The 20,342-nt window shown below is 44.7% G+C and overlaps 1 protein-coding gene across 4 annotated transcripts in view; it reads right to left on the bottom strand.

Annotated features, from left to right (window-relative positions):
- ZNF618 (zinc finger protein 618) overlaps positions 1-20,342 on the bottom strand; it is a 180,608-nt gene that overhangs the window by 22,489 nt on the left and 137,777 nt on the right. For 3 of the 4 annotated variants that reach the window (XM_030817675.1, XM_030817672.1, XM_030817673.1), the window contains 3 exons: positions 17,273-17,362; positions 5,093-5,332; positions 1,342-1,425 (listed from right to left, as the gene is read on the bottom strand). In XM_030817675.1, coding sequence (XP_030673535.1) covers positions 1,342-1,425; positions 5,093-5,332; positions 17,273-17,362 — 414 coding nt within the window. The remainder of the gene's footprint in view (positions 1-1,341; positions 1,426-5,092; positions 5,333-17,272; positions 17,363-20,342) is intronic. The other variant, XM_030817674.1, reaches the window with a different exon arrangement.

The following is a 20,342-nucleotide window of genomic DNA, read 5'->3' as shown; positions in this document are numbered from 1 at the left end:
GTTCATCAAGCCACTTTACAGTACAGGAGGGATTCAGAGACTAGCCTAAGTCACCAGGTAGTAAGTGGTGGAGCTGGGGTTCACATGTGAGTAAGAACCCGAAGTGGAGCTCCTGTTACTAGGCAGATACCTCCACACTCAAGTCTGGGCTCCTGGCTGTCTCAGAGGGTCCCTGACGGTTGTGATGTGTTCATCACCTGTCCACACCCAGGCAGTGCCCAGCTCAGTGCCTGGCACCAGATGACACCTCATATGTAGTGAATTCAATTTCAACTATGCAAGAAAGTGAGTGGGTGCCTTCCCCTAATGTAACCACAATGTGAGAATTCCTCTCCCCTCCTGCCCTGCCTCTCAGGGTACAGAGCAGCTTGCTGTATCCTGCTCGGACAGAGGCTGCTGGTGACCAGCCAGGGCCCCCCCAGGCTGACCCCAGGTCTGGTGGGAGAGGCCCCTTGTCTGCTGCTCTGGACATTCTAGGGCTCTGCCATGGTCCTGCAAGAAGCAGCCGTCAGGGGGCGCCAGAGACCACTCGGAGCCTCAGTTTAAACCCACTTGAGCAGGTAGGGGTTGGAAAGGAATCTTCATTCCAATGGCTCCAGGGCCAAAATGAGACCAGAACTTGGGGCCTCTGGCTCTCACAGCTCTCTCTCTCTCTCTTTCTCTCTCTTTGAGACACAGTCTCACTCTGTCACCCAGGCTGGAGTGCAGTGGTGCAATCTTGGCTCACTCCAACCTCTGCCTCCTGGGTTCAAGTGATTCTCCTGCCTCAGCCTCCTGAGTAACTGGGATTAAAGCTACTGTATGTTTAGTAGAGATGGGGTTTCACCATGTTGGCCAGGTTGGTCTCGAACTCCTGACCTCAAGTGACCCACCCACCTCGGCCTCCCAAAGTGCTGGGATTACAGGTGTGAGCCACAGCGCCCAGCCTCTTAGATCTCTCTACTGCACTTCCTTTGCTTCTCCTGTAAAGAAAGTGGCTGAGACTTCTACCCTAAAAACATAGCAGTGGCTCTCTCAGGCCCAACCATCTGGGGTCAGCTGAGTTGATGCCGCAGGCTACGGGGAGGGGTGCTGCTCTCTCCATGGCGGAGACAGAGAGGAGGCATTGTCCATTGATGCCCAAGGCTCAGAGAATGTCCCTGGAAGAAAAGGCCCCTCCTGCCTCTGTGGTCTCCCTCTAATTCCCTGCTCCCAGCCTCCTCCCAACAAGATCCATCATCTTGTTGGATGGATGATGGCACCACAAAGACTCCAGCCCACAGGATGCTGCCGCGGCTGCCAGTGGGGAACGGGCGAAGCTGGCAGCTGCTGCACAGGATGGCTGTCAAGGGGCACACTCACCGCTTGAGTTCTGCGAACTGCTGTTCGTCTCTTCAAAGTGGTTTTGTGCTTTGCCTTCTACTCTCCGACTGAAAGCGCTTTCTGCTGGGTGGGGGACAGGAGAGAGAAAGAAAACAATGGTGATTGGTCAGCACTAGGTCTCAAGGGAGGGGTAGGCTGGGTGAAGGCCAAGGACTTTGCTGGGCCAACCAGCTCTCGTGAGGGCTCTGGGACCTCAAGCCAGACCTCCTCAGGCCCCTCTGAGTGGCCTAGTCCCTTGGCAGGGCCCCAAGAGACCCTCCTGGCAGTGCCCAGGAGGCCCAGGCACAGGGGCAGGGGAAGTGACATGCCCAAAAACACACAGATGAAATCCAGCTGGAGAGCAGATGGCAAATGGGCCTGAGTCTCCCATCTTTGGCTCCTGGAGAGCCACAGTGGTGACACCAAGTCATTGGATCTACCGCCCACCACTCCCTGTCAGATTCTGCTGCCATGGGCCCCACCAAAGCGCATAGATGACGACAGCATGTTTTCTGGTGATTCCAGCTCCATCAGCTAGGTGGTCCCTGGTGACAGGGAGAGCATCCTGGAACAGATGGCGTGACAGGGAGAGTGGGGGCAGCCCCACACCCCGAGGCCAAACCCAGGCAAAGTCTGGTCAGTGTTCCCCCAGTGGAAGGGATGGGTTCCCCCTGAGTGACAACTGGGGTGTCTCTGCTTACAGGCTGCCATCTACCTGAGTGGCCTGCCCTCTCCCAAGTGCTCTCTGGAAACCCTGCAATGCAGAGATAGGGTCCAACCAGGTGGAAAACCATGAATGTATCCCCCACCCCCACCTGCAGAAGGTATTGAAACAGATGATCTGAGTTGGAAGACAGCCCAGCTTTTCCAAGGTGCTCTGGGCATGAGGGGGATGCCAGACGATCCAAGAGATAAAGACCTCAGGGAACAAGTCAATTTGGGATGTGCAGCTGACCCAGTCCATTTCTTAAGGAGAAACAACTTGCCCAAAGATATCGAAGGCTCTGACCCTGGAAACAGACCCATTTAAGTTTACTTAACCTAGCCTTCCCCAAACATAAGAGGGGTTCTCACAGAACCCCATTTTTAAAACATTAGATTCTGAAATATCTCACAAAATTGGTGATCTTGAGAATGCACTTTGGGAAATGCCATTCTCACCTGGTCCACCCTGCTCTGGAAGAGCAAGTGCTTAGTTTGTGGGCACCAGCGTTGTGAATGGTCATGGGGACGATGGGAAAGGAAGCCAGAGGCAATGCCTGCAGGCCCTGCCCAATTCCCACCTCCCCCGACCCCTGTCATCCCACTGTAACAACATCTCCTGACACAGGCTCCTTCCTGCAGAGGCTGCAGCTAACATTACAAGGACGAGCCTCCCTTCAAAATGTGTCTGTGAAATGCCTGGGCTGAGAGTCCCAGGGAGCATCTAGAAATTGGCACAGAAGGCCCCTCTGTTCTCAGTCTAGGGAAAGGGGTGGGGAGGCCTCTCATTCGCTGAGCACCTCCTATGTACCAGGCACTGGACCAGATAGTTTACATTCTCCCAAGAGCCCTGTGAGGGCTGCACTGTCATTCCCATTTCACAGGTGAAAAAACAGAGGAAAGAGTGAGATTGTCAAGTTCCTGGGGTTGGATGTGCTCCTAACCCTCCAAGATGGCAGAATCAGACTTCACTTTGAGGGCAGGTGCTTCCTTTTGAAAAAGGCCTGGGGTAGAGAAGTGACTGCCTACTCCATCTTCATCCTTGTGTACGTTGGGTGACTGGTACTCATCTATGGAGGACTTCTGACCAGCATGCTGGTAGAACTTACCACAATTGAGGCTGCCAACTCTTACACTGCTCAGCTGATAATGCACATTTTGAAGAGCTTGCCTTGCCACAAGTACCTCTGGCAGAAAAATCAACGTGCAGTACCAGAGGTGAAATCCCACACAGAGACATGCCCATACACACACGAAGGGCCACTTATTCCAGGACGAGGAGGTGACTGACAGTTTCTTCCTCAACCACATACTATCTTACCTCCCATGCAGGCTCCTGCTCCCAATCGGATGCCCTCTGACCTGCCCAGCTGGTGAATCCAGAGGTGAGCCCCACCCAGCTGGTGAATCCAGAGGTGAGCCCCACCCACAAGTCTTCCGAGGCACATGAAGGCAGCCTGAGGCCTGTCCCATAGCTTGCTGAATGCCTACTCAAAGACACTGAAGCTGGAGACCGGCCACGTACCGCACCTTGTGGGCTGCCCTCTGCAGAAACCACAGGCATAAAAACTCCCAGCCACAAAGTGCAAGAGAGAAAGCAAGATTTGAAAGCCATGATTCCATTATTTAGTGGAGCCAATATCTATCACCAATGAGACTGTGATGACCAATCTGCTTCTATCTAACTAATTTGTGCTACTGTTGAAAAACACAACGGCTACTGGCTTTTCTCAACACGGTACCTGAAAAACCATGACCTTCAAGGCTGATTGACTACTCTCCTTTTGGGAGACCTAAGCACAATAAACATATCTTCAAAGAATCACACCCTCGCCCAAAATTAGCCTCCTGAACTGAGGAGTAAAGGAAAGCATGGCGTAATCACTCGGCTGGGTTGTCAGTCACCGAATGAACCAAGTGGTTCCTTTACCTGAGTTCTCACCTGGATCATCTATTTATTTAAGAAATGGCTTTGGTCTCCTGAGGACAACTGAAGGACCCATGGTCCCAGAGGCACCACATCATCACTCTGCCCTACAACCCACAAGTCCCAGCAGGTGGCCCAGGGCTGGTTCCATCCAAGGGTGAATCTAAGAATTCCTGACTGCTGGTCCTCAGCACACAGTGTGTCTGGCCAGGTTTTCTGGAGGAAATAACTTCTTGGAACTTTTTATCATCTGTTTACCCCTCTGGAGCCAGAGTCCTTTGCAGTGTGAACTGAGGAAATGGTGGCATCCACTGATTTCCTGCTGGGCCTGTATCTCATGGAGGAGTTTCACAGGTAGTGCTACAGAGGGGGAGGGCAAGAGACCAGAGATCTAGGTCAACCATCCGGCTTTTCCTGCTTTGTTCAGAGCAGATCCTTGTTGAAATGACTTTTTTTTTTTTAATTAAGTTTTCTGAAAGGTGGGAGATGCAAAGTCATGCCAACAGGGTCCAGGCAGGCAACAGAAACAGATGAACTGGGTTGGATGTAAGACAGACAACAGTGTGATCACAATGAGAAATGACACCTGCCACATGGCCATTGTGTTGGGGAGGCAGTAGGGAGTGGTGGGGATGTGGAAAAGTGGAGAGCACACACTCTACTCAAGGAGGCAGCCAATCGTTGCCCTGTAGGAAAGTGGGTCCAGGACCGCCAGATCTGACTTTTCAATGTCAGGTAGAAATCAAAAGTTTTACATAAAATTTGATGTTCAGAAGCTGGCAATTAACTAAAAAAATTTTTAAACCTTGTGAAGAATGTCAAAACAGGCCCCTTAGGCCATGATTTGGGAAAAAATACTCTACTACTTAAAAAAAAAAGTTTGCAAACCTCCTTGTACAATCCTCTGATTTAAGGTGAGAAGACTTGGCTCAGAAATGTTAGGTGGCTTGTCATGGTCACAGAGCCAGCCAGAGGCAGAGCTGGGACTCAGATTTGTCCCAGATCCCTACGGGACTGCCACTCTTGCTCTTGCAAGGCAACAACAACCCCAGGCACAGCTGTGGCAGGTGGTAAGAAGGGCAGTGGGGGAGAAAGTGTGGGGGTCACATAGGCCGTTGGTACCTGCGGTTGCCTTGCTCGCTGGAGATCCCGAATTTGGAGTGCGGAACGTCTGGGTTTGGGTGGCTGGAGGGGTGCGGTGTAAGAGGGTGGCGCATCGGACCACGGAGGCCGGAGCTTTTTTCCCCGACTGGTTCGTCTGGGTCTTCGCTGCCACGAAGCGTGGAGACGGGGAGACCTCTGGATGTGAACACTCAGAGCCCGTGTCTGGATCATCCGGTGGCTCCCACCCGGGGGCAGTACCTGAGAGGGTCACGCTCTCAGTCCCCGAGGGACCTCCCAGCCGGCGGAGTGAGTGGCCTCTTGGGCCACCAGCCCCACATTCCAGGGTTGGGACTGTCTCTGTCCAACCTCTTCTTGTGCCAAGAGAACAAGGATTCTCACTTAACTCAGAGCCAGAGAAAGTCCAGGAGTCTGGAACCTTCTGTCAGCTCACGCTTAGTTATCTGGAGGCCACCAACCAGCCCACTGTGTAGGTCACCCATAACCCTTGACCAGCCCAGTCTCTGGACTGACTGGCTCTTAGGGCATCTGAATTAGTTAACCCAGGCCCAAGTGCATCTTCTAGAATGTTGGTTTCTAAGCTCCTTTTCCTTTAAAGGAAGGCTGGCTTGGAAGTTACAATAGGAAGCAGACAGGCAGGGACATGCCGGGGCTGGGGGGAGGCAGAGGGGCCTGACAGTCCCTCCAAGGTTTTAGGGCAAGGGGCTCTGTGGCGCCTTGTGGGCACTGATTGGGAACTGTTGCTCTCAGGGGACACCTGACGCTTTAATTGAAATAAGTGTAGCAGTTCCTGGATGCTGTCTGGGGAACCCTGCATCACCATTACCCAGGCCCCCTGCCTCCCTCACCTGAAAATTCCGTAGAAGCTGGAGTCACTGAGAACCGGGGGCTGACTCTCAAGTGGTTTCCACCTCTGGTGGTCTTGGGAGAGCATCAGTCGGCCTCCTTCACCCTCCCCTGAACCCTTAGCAGTGGTGGCCAACCCCTGAAACTGGCCACACTTCCACCATAAAAACGAAAGAGGGGGCAGTGGTCTTCTCATTCAGAGATCATACAAAATCCGCAACTCTCCCTGAGGGCAGGAAGGGGGCTAGGCAGCAAGAGGAAGCGAGGGCCCTTTGGTACTGACCAGAGGCTCATAGAACCCCCAAGAATTAGTAACACCAGAGGGTACTGTCTTGACTCAGTGCCTGGCCACAGTCCTGACCTGCTTAGCGAAGGACCTGGCTGTTGCTCCCCTGGCCCAGGCAGGTGGAGGCAGGCCCCATTATCTCCCTGCTCCTAAGACAGCGTCCGTCCTAGGCACTGTTTGCAGAGCCCAAATGAAAGGGCCCCCTGGCCCGCCACCTCTGCTCATTCCTGGCACAGATGGCGAAGCTCAGGCCCAAAGAAGCAGGATGCAGGGCCTTGTCCAAGGTCACAGAGGAACTGAGTGGCAAAAAGAAAAAGCTACTCTATGGTCCTTCATTTACCACGCTGGTGCATGGGGTGAGCTGTGAGGACTGGGGCTGCCCGTTCTCCCCCGTGGAGGGTCACCCACTCCTCGCCTACAGTGGTGGCCAGATGCCGGGAGCAGGGAGTTCTTTAGTCATGCCCCACTTAAACAAGCCCTCATCGGCCCACTCCGGCCCCAGAAACAAATCCCAAGGCCTCAGTCTGCGGAAAACACTTGTGTCCCTTGCGACCTGAGCTGCCACTCCTGGGACTCTCCCTTCCTGAATCAGGAACTGAGAGGTCTGGGTAGCAAAGGACACTTGTATACCTTCTCTCCCGTTCTCTGTCTCTCTTTCTGAGCCAAGAGCCTCAGAGGCCCCTGAGTCCCACCAGGGGATTGCTTGTCTCATAATTTCCAATTTTTTTTAAGCCACAGAATGAACCAACATTTAATGTTGCAATAGGCACCCGGAGTCCATTTCTAATATCTCTGCTGGCTTCCTGTGTGAGGCAGAGTTTGGGGACCACAGCTGGCGATTCACTGTAATGGAACCAGCCTTGATTCTGGGGTGAGGCAAATCCACCTCTGAAGCCCAGCTCTGTAACCCTCGGCCTCCGCAATCCTGGAGACTATACCTCCCCTCTCTCGGCCTTTGTTTCCCGCCCCCCCGACTCCACCAACACTGGGATGACCCTCTCTGCATAACCAGCCTCACGGGCACTTTGTGGGAATCCAAGAAAGTCTCAGAAGCATCCTGAATGATAAACTGCTCTTCAAATGTAAGCAGCTATTACTGGTATTTTTCAGAGATTAAAAAAAACCCAAGGCCCAAAGGCTTATTCTGGCCACAGACATAATAAGTTTGTTGATGGCAACACACAAAGTTAGTGCTGAGATGAGACAGGGCTCAAGTCTGCCAGCTGTGCAAGGATGCCTTTGGCAAAAGGCCGTGCGCTCCTCTGCTCTCCATGGCAGTGACCCACACAGGATCAGAGTTTCTGTGCAACAGCCTGATCAAGCTGCTTTCCCTCTGAGGCCTCAGGCTCCATCCTCGCAGAATGACTCTAGGAGCCCCTTTGGATTGTCCCGTTACAGAATCTACAATTCCTGCTGTAAAGATCCTGGCATTCTGAGGGAGACAGCCCCCTCTTTCCCTGTGGCAGGGAGCTCCGGAATATGCATAAAGCACATGGTATCATAGGCCTGAGGGCATCACCTGTGTGATCTGACCACCCCGCTTGGGACCCGCTCCCCTCTCCAGCTTCCTCACAGGCCATTGAGCTCCTTGCCTTCTCATATCCTACAATATCCTTTCTCTTTCAAGCTCATAGCCTTTGTGCATGCTATTCCCTCTGCCTCGAACATTCTTCCCTCAAACTTTTGACTGTTGGTCCTGCATACTATACTTAAAGATCTCTTCCTTAGAGAGTCTGACTCCCCCAAAACTCCCCACCTGGGACCATTTATTTGTCAGTCCCCTCTTGTCTTCCCTTCCAAGGACTGATCACTGTGTCAGTAATGACACACAGTATAACCTTTGAACAATGGCTCTCTCCCCATTAGCGTGTATGCTCCAAGAGAGCAGGAACTCTGCCAGCCTTGCCTGCCATGCACAGAGTGTCTGGCACGTTCCCTGAAACACAGTGCTCAAGAGACATTGTGGAATCCGTGTATCAATGCATGAGCAGCCAGAAAATTTAAGGTCAGAACTGCTGAAGAAGAGCATGTCAAAGATGGGATCCCAATGAGGGCACATAATGGTACCGTGAAGCTATCTGACATGTTATCCTCCCAGTGGTCCCAAGGGTATAAGGCAGATGGGGCTACTAAGGCTCAGAGAGGTATGGCTATCAATTCTGGGTCACAGGGTGGGTTGGGCTGGGCCAGGATCAATGTCCCAGGCTCCTGACTCATTCTACTTAACAGTGTGCTCCCTCTGTTGACCTCACAGGGAACGCTGTCATGCTGGAATTCCTACCGGAGCTCTTCCTGAGAAAGCATGAAAGAGTCTCAGACAGACTGGCTGACTTCCCCTGTAGGAAACACACATGAAATATCTACACACAAGAGATATCTAAAAAATAACAGAGCACTGTGGTCTCCTTTCCAGAAAGCTGAAAATTTAACTGGACCAAAAAAATTTAGAGAATGCATGGAGCAAAAAAATTTAGAGAATGCAAGGATTCAAGAAAAGCAACCACACAATCAAGGGAGTGGAGAGGCCAGGGGGTTTCCCCGAAACTTCCACGAGGTAGAGGCGGATGAAACTGCATTGGAGGCAAATGGAATCATGTGCTCAAAGGCTGGAGGTGGAGATGAATGGGAGATGGGATGCAAGAGGAGTTAACCTGGGAACCCCTCCTCATGGATCTTCATCTTAGAAAGAGAACTGAAGAACTCACACTTCTGGCCATGATGGAGTAACTGGTACAAGACTAGCCTCCTGCCATATTCAACTATAAAGCTGGACAAAGGTGGTACAGAACTGTGACTCAGCAGAGAAGACATGATGTGAGCCCCATGGTCACTCTAGCTCTCTGCCTGGGGAGCCCCTCTGGACCAGGGCAGAGAGAGGTGGAGCCCAAACATCTCAGTGAACGAAGGAGACAGTGATCTGAGTTCAGGGCTTTTGAAGTGGCTAGAATTTTCACGGCAAATTAACAAAGAAGAGAGAATTGTGCAACAAAAAAGAACTCCAGAAATGTGCAGATGGGCCCCCTTGAAATCTGGCTGAATACCAAACTGTATTTGTGCAGAGTGAGTCTTTGCAAAGCCTAGCAAAAAATAGCTAATGGTGGATGGGGGTGGGGGTGCTGTGAAGTGAGGAAGATTCAAAAGTCACACAGAGTAGGAGATATTTTGGAGTACCCCCTGGCCACAGAGGCGAGACCTTGCTCAATACTTCAGGCATTCAGCTAAGAAACGGCCAGAAAGGCCATGCCTTAGAAGAGCTGTTCTAACCGCAGAATAAAAGCTATTCTAGACCTGCCCTAACACAGCTTAAAAAACAACTTTTGAAGTATTGAGTTGATTTGTAATTAACTACCTGCCAGAACAAAACTCTTTTCAAAGGAAGACAAAATCAAGTCAACAACACAGCATTCCCAGGATGCAGCATGGAAGAAACAATTATTTTCCAGGCAACATAGGAAAATGTGACCAGTAATCAAGAGAAAAACCAGTTAACAGAAACATACAGAAATGACAGGGAAGATGAAAAATAATGAAGAGAAATAAAAATTATAAAAAGAAACCAAACGAAACTTAGATGAAAAATATGACAGCTGAAATAAAAAGTTCACTTAATGGATTTTTCTAATAAAGCAGATTAGACACCACAGAAGAGAAGATCAGTGAACTTGAAGATGGGGCAATAGAATCTATTCAAATTGAAGCACAGAGGGAAAACAAGGCTAAAAAAATGAACAGAGCTTCAGTTGATCTGTAAACATTATTGATTATCACACATCTATGTAATTAAAGTCTCAACAAGAGAGAAAAGAGAGATTAGGAAAGAAAAATATTTGGAAATACTGGCTGAGAATTTTCCAAATTTGATGAAAAATGTACACTCATGATCCAAGAAGCTCAATGAATCTCAAACAGGATAAACACAAATAATGAAATTGCTAAAAACTAGTAACCCAAGAAATACTTAAAAGCATCCAGAGAAAAAAGATACATTAAATATAGATGAATAACAATCAGAATGATCTCTGACTTTTCATCAGAAACAACTTAAGCTAGAAGACAAAGGAATGACATTTTTAAACGTAAAAAAAAATTTATCAGCCTAGAATTCTATATCCAGAAAAAAAATCCTTCAAAAAAAAGATGTGAAATAAAAACATCTTCAGTTGAGGGAATCTTTCACCAATAGACCTAAAATATAAGAAATGTTAATGGAAGTTCTTCAAGAATTAAAGAAAATGATAAAAGATGGAATTCAGATGTACATAAAGGAAAGAAAAGCAAAGAAAATGGAAAATATATAAGTAAATATAAAAGGTATTTTCTAATTTCTCAGTTACTTTAGCAAATTACTGTTTAAAGCTAAAAGAGTAATTGTTGGGTTTATAACACATGTAGGCATAAATGTATGATAAAAATAGCACAAAGAACAGGAGGGCAGTAAATGGGAAGTACACCATTGTAAGGCTTTTATATTATATGTAATGTGCTATGATATAAATTCATGGTGGACTGTAACATATTAAACATGTATATTATAAATCATAGAGAAACCACTAAAGAAAAAGAGTTATGGCTAGAAAGCTAAGAGGCATTTTTAAAAAATACTTGATTAATACTAAAGAAGGCACGAAAATAAAAAAATGAACAAGAACAAAGGGACAAACAGAAAAAATACAAGACAGTAAACTTAAATCTAACCATATTAATATAGTATATTAAATGTAAATGAATTAAACATTTCAATTAAAAGGCAGGGATTACCAAACTGGATAAAGAAAGGCATAAGAACCAACTATATACACATACTTCAAATCCAAAGATAAAGGTAGACTAAAATAAAATGATGAAAAGAGATATACTATGCAAATACTAATAATCCTAAGAAAGCTGTCATGGCTTACAGTAACAGACAAAGGAAATTTCGGGACAACAGGCATTACCAGAGATATAGAATGGCATTGCACGACTTTATAAAGGGTCAATTCATCAAGGCATAATGATGCTAACTGTGTGTACCTAATAACAAAGGTTCAAATTACATAAATCGAAGACTGACAAACCTAAAAGGGGAAACAGACAAATCCACCATTAGAGTTGAGAATTTTGATGCTTCTCTCTCAGAACTTGGTAAGACAAACTAATTAAAAAAAAAAAGTGAGAAAGAGTATAGAGATTTGAACAACATTATCAACCAACTTAGCCTAACTGACAATACGAGATACTTTTTTTTTTTTTTTTTTAAGTGGACATGAAACACGCAGCAGAAGAGACCATAAGATAGGTCATAAAACTTATCTCAATAAATTTTGAAGACTGGAAAATACAGAATATGTTCTCTGACCACAATGGAATTAAGTTAGAAGTCAATAACAACAAAAAATCTGGATAATTCCCAAATATTTGGAAATGGAATATATTTCTAAATAATCCTTCTTACAAAGAAAATTTCAGGCTCGAAAGCTTAACTGTTGAATTCTATAGAATACTTACGTAAAATAATACCAACTCTATATAAACTCTTTAGAAAATTGAAGAGGAGGGAGTACTCTTCCCAATTCTATGACGCCAGCATTACTTTGATACCCAATGAGACAAGAACATTACAAGAAAAGAAAATTGTACTGCTGGTTGGAATGTAAAATGGCACAACTACTTTGGAAAACAATTTGGCTGTTGTTAAAAGTTAAACAACCATCTACCATATGATCCAGCCATTCCATTCTTAGGTATTTACCCAAGAGAAATAAAAGCATTTGTCCTTACAAAGGCTTGTACACAAATGTTCATAACTGCTTTGTTTGTATTAGCTCCAGAACTCTAGCCAGAAATACTCTAAATATCCACCCATAAGCGAACAAAGTAATTGTGGCATGTATATCTGGAAATGGAATACTACTCATCATCAATTAAAAGGGAATGAACTACTGATACATGTAAGCATAAATGAATCTCAAAATAATCATACAGAGTGAAAGATGCCAGACCTCTCCCTTCAAAAATACATACTTACATACCGTAAGGTTCCATGTATGTAAAATTCTAGGAAATGCAAACTAATTTACAGTAATAGGAAGCAGATTAGCATTTGCCTCGGGATAGGGAAGTGGTAAGCAAATTACAAAAAGGCATGAGAAAACTGTTGGGGGTGATGGGTATGTTAATTAGATTGTGGTGACCGTTTCATGGGTGCATGCATAGGTCAAAACTTATCAAACTGTAAACTTTAAATAACAGGCACTTTATTGTATGACAATATACTTCAATCAATATTTTTTAAAAACTTCACCAGAAATATTCATTTTCTTAATTATGACCTTCATTAACACACCACTGATTAAATATGGGGCATTCTGCTAATCCTAGGACTGTAGTTCCCCGCCCTTGAGGAGACAGTTTCGGGAGTGATATCAAAAGCAAGTAAAATCCTGAGGAATTTTAGATAGAAGTGAGAGAAAAACATGTCCTTAAAAACAAATTACTCTATAAACTAACCTTGGATCTTTAAGTAATTTAGATGCCTATGCAAGAGCTTGATTGTGGGGTTATTCCACAATGTATACATATGAAATAATCAAGTTATACAACTTAAATATATCCTATTAAGAAAAAACAGAAGCTTCAAAGAAGGAAGTCATTTTATCTGGCAAAGAATAATCATCCCCACGTTGTAACTTTCTTCAGTTCATTTTACAGTTTGACTTCCTGATATTCTTAATGTGTTTTAATAAAGTATAGGAATGGTGAATTTTTTTTAAGTCTGTAATTCACCAGTACTAACAAAAGAGAACATAAGAATCCATAGAATCACCTCAAAAGATGGAGGAAAAAAACATGCAACATCAATTTATAAGAAAAACTTTTAATACATTATAAACAAGAGGTAACTTATTCAACTGATAAAGGGCATCTATAAAAACCGATTTTAGCTAACACAGTGCTTAACAATGAAAAACTGAACTCCATGATTGGGAACATGGCAAAAATATTCACTAATTTCTTCTATTCAACATTGTACTGGAGGGACCTAACCAGAATAGTGAGGAAGAAAAAAAATAAAAAGAATACAGATTAGAAGGAAAGAAATAAAGCTGTCTTTATTTGTGGATGACATCAATATGCAAAAGGAAATCCTAAGAAATCTACAAAAAAATCTATTAGAACTAATAAGTAAATTTAGCAAATTTGCAATATACAAATTCAATATACAAAGATTGATTTTTTTATATGCAATAGCAAAAGACAATCGGAAAATTAAATTTAAAAGTCACAGTAGTGTCACAAACCATAAAATACTTGGAGATACAGAATGAAATATGTGCAAGATGTCTCTGAAAAGTACAAACTGCTGCTGAGAGAAACTAAATAAGCCCTAAATACTTGGGGAAATATACCATGTTCATGGATTGGGAGACCCAGTATTATTGTAATGATGATCCTCTCCAAATCGATCTATAGATTCAATAGAATCCCAAACAAACTCCAAGTTGCATTTTTTTGGTAGGAATTAGAGAAGACTCTAACATGAATATGGAAGAATAAAGTTCCTAGAATAGCCAAATAGTCTTAAAAAATAACAACATTGAAAAACTAAGAGCAGCTGATTTGAGACTTACGAGAAAGCTTTTAGTAAAATCATGTGGAATAGGCATAAAGATAAACAGGCCAAGGGAAGAGAAAAATACTTACACTTATACTTCAAATAACTTTCCACAAAAGTACCAGTGCAATGCAATAGGAAAAGATAATCTTTTCAACACATGGTGTTGTAATAACCAGGTATCTGTATGGAATAAAATGAATCTCAACTCATACCTCACATCATTTGAAAAGTTAACTTGAAATATACCACAGACATAAATGAAAAAGCTAAAATTATAAGGCTTCTAAAAGATAATAAAAGAGGATATCTTTACCATTTTGAGGTAGGCAAGGATATCCTTGAGGTAGAACCCAGAAAGCACTAACTATAGAAAAAAATGATAAACTGGACTTCATCAAAACGAAAGACATCTGTTCCTCAAATGATGCTGTATGAAAATCAACTGACACGCCAGAGACTAGGAGAAAAATCCACAGTACATATATCTGACAAAGAACCCAGGCCTACTGGAATACATAAAGAACTCCTACAACTTAATAATAAAAAAGACAAATAGCCCAACCAAATAAATGGGCAGAAGACCTAAACAGACAATTTCCAAAGTAAAATATGTAAGTCGCCAATAAGTAAATATAAAGATGTTCAACGTCATTAGTCATCAGGAAAATACAAATTAACACCACAGTGAGATTCCACTATCCCCTCACTAGAATAGCTGGAATTAAACAGACCAATGCCATCGAATGTTGGCAAGAACATGGAGCAAGTGGAACTCACAGGCACAGCTGACAGGAGTGAAAGATGCTATGGTCATTTTGGAAAATGGTTTGTCACTTATTAAAAAGTTAAACATACTATTCCCCATGACCCAGTAATTCTACTCCTTGGTATTTATCCAAAGAAATGAACACATATGCCCACAAAATCCTCATATAAGCATTTTCATAGCAGCTTTTTTTATAATAGCCTAAAGCTGGAAACAACCCAAATTAACAGGTAAATGGCTAACAAATGGTATTTTCATACAATAGAATATTGCTCAGAAGTAAAAAAGAATGAACTGATACATATGAGAATATGATAACATATGAATCTTAAAAACATTCTGCTGAGCAAAAGAAGTCAGACATAAAAGAACATAGATTCTATGACACTAATTCTAAGAAATTCTTCCACAGTCAGCCTATGTCCTTAAGGACACTCACTAGACCCAGAGTCTCAAGTCCCAGCCCTGGATACCACCTGATGAAGCCCTCAAGTACAGCCCCTGCCTCCACAAGGAGTCCACTGGCACACAAATCTCTAGAACCAGACAGAGGCCACTGCAGGAGCTATCTCTTGGACAGCCTTGGATAAATAATTCTCTCTTGAATCTAGGCTAAATCTCTCATGCTATATTTTAAACACAGATGATTCCTGAGTCCCCAGACTTTAGTAGGTAACAGAGAGATTAATTCAACAAGCAGATACAGAAAGAAAGAGAGTTCATAACAGAAAGCAAAAGAAAGTGAGGAACAGAGAAAGAAAAGTAGACAGCCTTTCAGGAGAGATGCACCAGGCTGTCAGGGAAAAACTTAGGGTGGAAGAGACACACCCCTTTCTGCTTTACCATCTGACATGGGATGTAGGATAGCTTCATGGTTGAGTATGGGCCTGGAGCCTGCCTGCCGGAATTCAAAGCCGAGCTCCCTATCTTACTAACTCCATGGCCTTACTCAACTTGTCCCAGGAGGCACTGAAGACAGTGCTGAACCCAAGGTTATAGTCTGGCCTTGTAGCTAACACCTCACTGAAAGTGCATTCTAGGTAGCATCCAGCCTGGGCACCAGGGAGCAGGGCAGTTGCTGCTTCACTGGATAACACAGACATGGCTGCCCTGTACCTGCTTATGGAAAGCTGGATCCCCAGAAGGGTGCAGGCCATGGTGTTCAAGCCCGACCACAGCCCTGCTGCCTGGGCATCAGCACCACAAGTGGGTCAACTGGACCGTCGGTGCCTACCCAGTGGAATCCTGCATTCTCTCTCTCCACACAAGATCTGGCTCTGTGGTGGGTACTGAATGACCCATATAGCCCAGGCTGGGAAGTGAAATGGATTCTTCTAGTGGAGCCATAGCAGGTACCTCATGTCAGAGATGTCTATAATCCAGATCCTGGGCTGAAAAGACCTTAAACAGCTTTCACAGGTGGGAAACGAGCCCAGAGAAGGAGAGCAACAGGCACAAGGTCACAAAGCAGTGAGGGGCAAGCAAGGATGAGAATCTCAGCCCAGTGCTCGACCTCAGGACTGGAGTTCTTGCCCACGGGAAGACCCCTCAGCCCCTGCCACTCTGCCCAGAGGGGAGGAATTCCTGGGGAAGCTACCTACACCACCCTCCAGGCTCTGAATACTTCTCCCTCCCTATCCGATACCCTTGGTATCCCAACAGCAGGGCTCCAGGAGGGACCTGGGCCTTCCCAGACTATAAGGGGCTTTAGCCCCCAGTGACCTTCGGTAAACCCTCCCTCTCTGTTTGGACCAAAGTCTTGCCATCCACAGAATGGGGAGAGGGATCCCCACAGCTCTGCTGTGAGAAACAAAACCAGTTACACTTCCAAAAACACTGCTAAACATCCAGCCCTACTGCCCTGAGACTGCATAAGCCCCGCTCCTGTCAGACTTTGGTTTCTGCACCTGTACATGAAAGAGAGGGAGGCTGACCGGCCCCCTAGCTCATATACTTGGGCATCTGAGGATGGAGACCCCTCTTAATATCCAGAAAAGGAGCTAGGAAATCAGTAAGGTAGGCTCACGGGCACCAGGAGGATGGAAGGTGAGGATGTCCCTGTGGGAAGGGCCCTTACAGCCCTTTCCTTTCGTGGTCAGAGTGGGAGATGGTGGTCCAGGGTCAGGATGGGACCTGCCCCAGGTCACAAGCAGGCCTGGGACTCAGCTAGGATTAACAGCCAGGGCTTGACTCCCAGCTCAGGGTTCCTGCCACCTCCTTAGCTTCCCACCATCAAGGGCCAAGAGGGAGCTTTCCTGTTCAGTTAACCATGCCCCTAGCCTGAGCTCCTTCCTACATCTGTTCAGACTGAAGCTGCATCACGGGGAACTGGCTTTGGGGGTGGAGATTCATAAACCTTGTGATGTAGCGGTACCTAGAAGAGGGCCACAGCAGGACTTGGACAAGTGATGTCCACCCTCCTCACCCCAATCACGTGGGCACAGGACTCTGAGTCCACTAAGGGAGGGCTCGGACTCTGCTCTGGCTTAAGAGGGGGACTTCTCAGCTATGCCGGCCACTGTAGACAGGTGGCCCTGGGTCAGACTTAACACCTGAAGACTGACCCAGAACTGAGCTCACCTTGCTTTCACCATTTCCTGGCCAAATTCTAGAGGCCTGGCCAATGGCTGGCCCACCCTGTGCCTGGTCCCCCAACCCCCATCCTCACCGGGAGGAGGTACTCACTGATGGGGGCGTGTAAGGCCACATGCTCCTGGTAGGGAGTGTAGTACTTGTACTGTTTGCCGCAGAATTCACAGGTGTAATTGCCAGTTTCTGTCCAGGAAGGAAACGAAGGTGTAAGAATGGGCAACTGGCCCCCACCAAGAAGCATCAGCGTGCTCCCACCCCCCAAAAAACTCCTCCCCATTCTGGGACCATAAACTAGAATCAATTCTGACTCTGGAGTTAGAAGACCCCTATTCAAATCCCAGCTCAGACATTTCGAGCTGGGTAACCTTGGGCAAGTCTCTTAACCTCTCTGTGCCTCAGTTTTCCTATCTATAAAACGGAGGTCGTAATAGGACCACCTTGTAGGATTGCTGTGAGGATTAAATTTAGATGGCAAGTGCTTAGAACAGTACCTGGCACATCGCTCCACCCCAGCCCCGGTGCTCAAGAAATGTGCTGACCTCCAACACCAACCTCTTCATCAGCCCCTTTGCAAGCCCTGCCCTCTGCAGTGGCCACACCCAGGGTCCCCTCAACTCCAGGACTTTCCCTGCCCCCAAGCACCCCCCACCCACTAGCAGCAGGGGTCACTTCTTCCTCTCAAGTCCCACCCGACTTTATCTTTACCTCTCTTTTGGCACTGCCTAACTTCTTTCTTCTTAAAAATGTCTGATGTAATATTGTTCACTGGGGGAAAATTATAAAATACTGATAAATACAAATACAAAATAAAAACTAAAGAGAAATTTCAATCATCTGTAACCCCCAAACAAAGAACAGCATCTACCCCCTTGGGGGAGGGTGCCCTGGTCCCCACTCTTCATTCTGTCTCATCTGGGGTGTGCTTCTCTCACTGATACCACCTGTCTGGCTCCTGTGAGCCCTGAATTAGCCAGTCCTGATCGATATCCTCTTTGTAATCTGGTGTATTCAATCGACATTACTTTGTGGACATCTTGCCCATCAATAAATATTGATCTCTACTGCATCTACTGGCTGCATGGTTCCCACTGGACTTTGGAATTTGCTGAGCCAGTCCCCTACACCAAGGGACATTGAGATTGTTTCAAAATTTTTTCCCTATTAAAAAAAATGCTGTGACTCATGTTTTTATAGAAATTTTTGCACATTTACCCATTAATTTTACACATTATCACAAAATAAAGGCTATTCCATGTAATCTTTGCACATTATTTCCTGGGGAAAAATTCAAGACAGGGAAAGGGTATGTATTTTTAAGGCCTTTGATAACCATAGCACCATCATCCCAACCAGAAAGGTATGAAAATGACTGTTTATGCACACTACAGCCAGCATTAAGTATTATCATCTTCTTAAATTCTGCCTATCTGATGAGAAGAACTGTATTACACTGATTTTACTTTCCATTTCTTTGATTTCTAAGGAAATTGATTATTTTTCCTGTTTAATTAACTATTGTTTTTCTTTTGTGACTTTCCTTTTGTGTTTACAGCCAGCATTTCTACAGGCATATTGATGCTTATGAACTTGCTAAACTCTTTGTAGATTAAGGATATCAACATTTTGTTATACGTGTTAAAATTAATTTTTTCTTAATTGGTTTATTAGTGTGTTTATGGTTTTTCTCTCTCGCTATAGAATTTTTAGTAGTTAAATACTTTTTGTAACTGATTCATAAACATTGGAAATGGTAAGTTACTTGCTCTTTGTAGGATTCACAGTTATTAGATCGACTGTATTAATTATTTAAATGCTATACAACCTTGTTTGTCTACCTGCTCTGTCAAAGACTAAATATTGTGATAAATCTTTCCACTTCACTATATTTCTAAATTTATTTTGTATATTTGGAAACAATGTTGTTTGATACCTAAAGGCTCATGGGATCAAAATCTTCACTGTGAACTGTATTTAGTAACATAAAACTATTTTCCAACACAGTGCTTCTCAAAGTGCGGTCCCTGGACCCAGCAACATCAGTATCACCTGGGAACCTGTTAGAAATGCAAGTTCTTAGGACTCACCTAAGACATACTGAAAAAAAAAAAAAATTCTAGGTGTTGTGTCCTGCAATCCATGTTTTAACAAGCCCTCCAGAAAATTCTGATGTGTGGGAAAGTTTAAGAACTCATGCTGTAACATTTAATTATTCCGTTTTATTAGTTTGTCTGGCATAAATCATTTGATAATTAATTTGTCAGATCCTGATTTCTATTTGTTTATATGTACCTAAAGACATGTCCCTATATTTTCTCATACCGTCATTCATTAAACAGGTACTGTGCCAAGTGCTGGCACAAAATGCTAAGCAAAAACAGGCAAAGTTCTTGCCTTCAAGGAGTTTACAGTCTAACAAAAGGAGATCAAAAAATCAAAGAGTCACTCAGACAAATTTAAAACTCCATCCACAGTAAGTGCTCTCAAGGAGACATATGCAGTGCTATAAAAACCCATGATAGGGAATTTAATCTAGTTCTGGAAGTCGGAAAGAAAAGCTCAAGTGCAGAGTAAAGATAAGGAATTAACCTTGTCTCTAATGTCTCTAATAAACCATTAATAACTGGATTATTTTAAATCAACCTGACAAGCTTTGCCTTCTAATAAAGGAGATTATGCCATTTGCTTTTATTGCTATAATTGATTTGGTTTTACAAGTCTTCTTCATGCTCCACCCTTTCTGATTGCTGCCTTAATTCCCATTTGTTTGATATACTAACTCTTTATTTTTCCATTATTCTCTGATATTCCATTATTTTCCAATTTTCTCTATTGTTTTAGACAATTACACAGTATATAAGATATATTTCTCTAATTGTTAATAGTCAAGTGGGAAATGACATTTTTCTGTCTATCACCATTGAGAAAGGTAGTTTAACCCCATGTTTCTCAAACTTTAGCATGTCAAAGAATCATCTGGAAAGACTGTTACAACATAGCTTGCTGGAGAAATTCTCATCCTGTAGGTCTCGAGTAGGGCCTAAGAATATACATTTCTAATAAGCTCCCAGGAATGCTGATCTGCTGGTCTGGAGCCACACTATGAATAGGAAGGCTTAACCTACTTTACTGTAGCCCTCCCCAATTCCTCCTTCCTTTTAAAAAA

The sequence above is a fragment of the Nomascus leucogenys genome, chromosome 8 (assembly GCF_006542625.1).
Source record: "Nomascus leucogenys isolate Asia chromosome 8, Asia_NLE_v1, whole genome shotgun sequence".
NCBI lineage: Eukaryota > Metazoa > Chordata > Mammalia > Primates > Hylobatidae > Nomascus > Nomascus leucogenys.
Note: the sequence above shows the minus strand (reverse complement) of the source record. Positions and strands in the feature narration are given on the sequence as shown.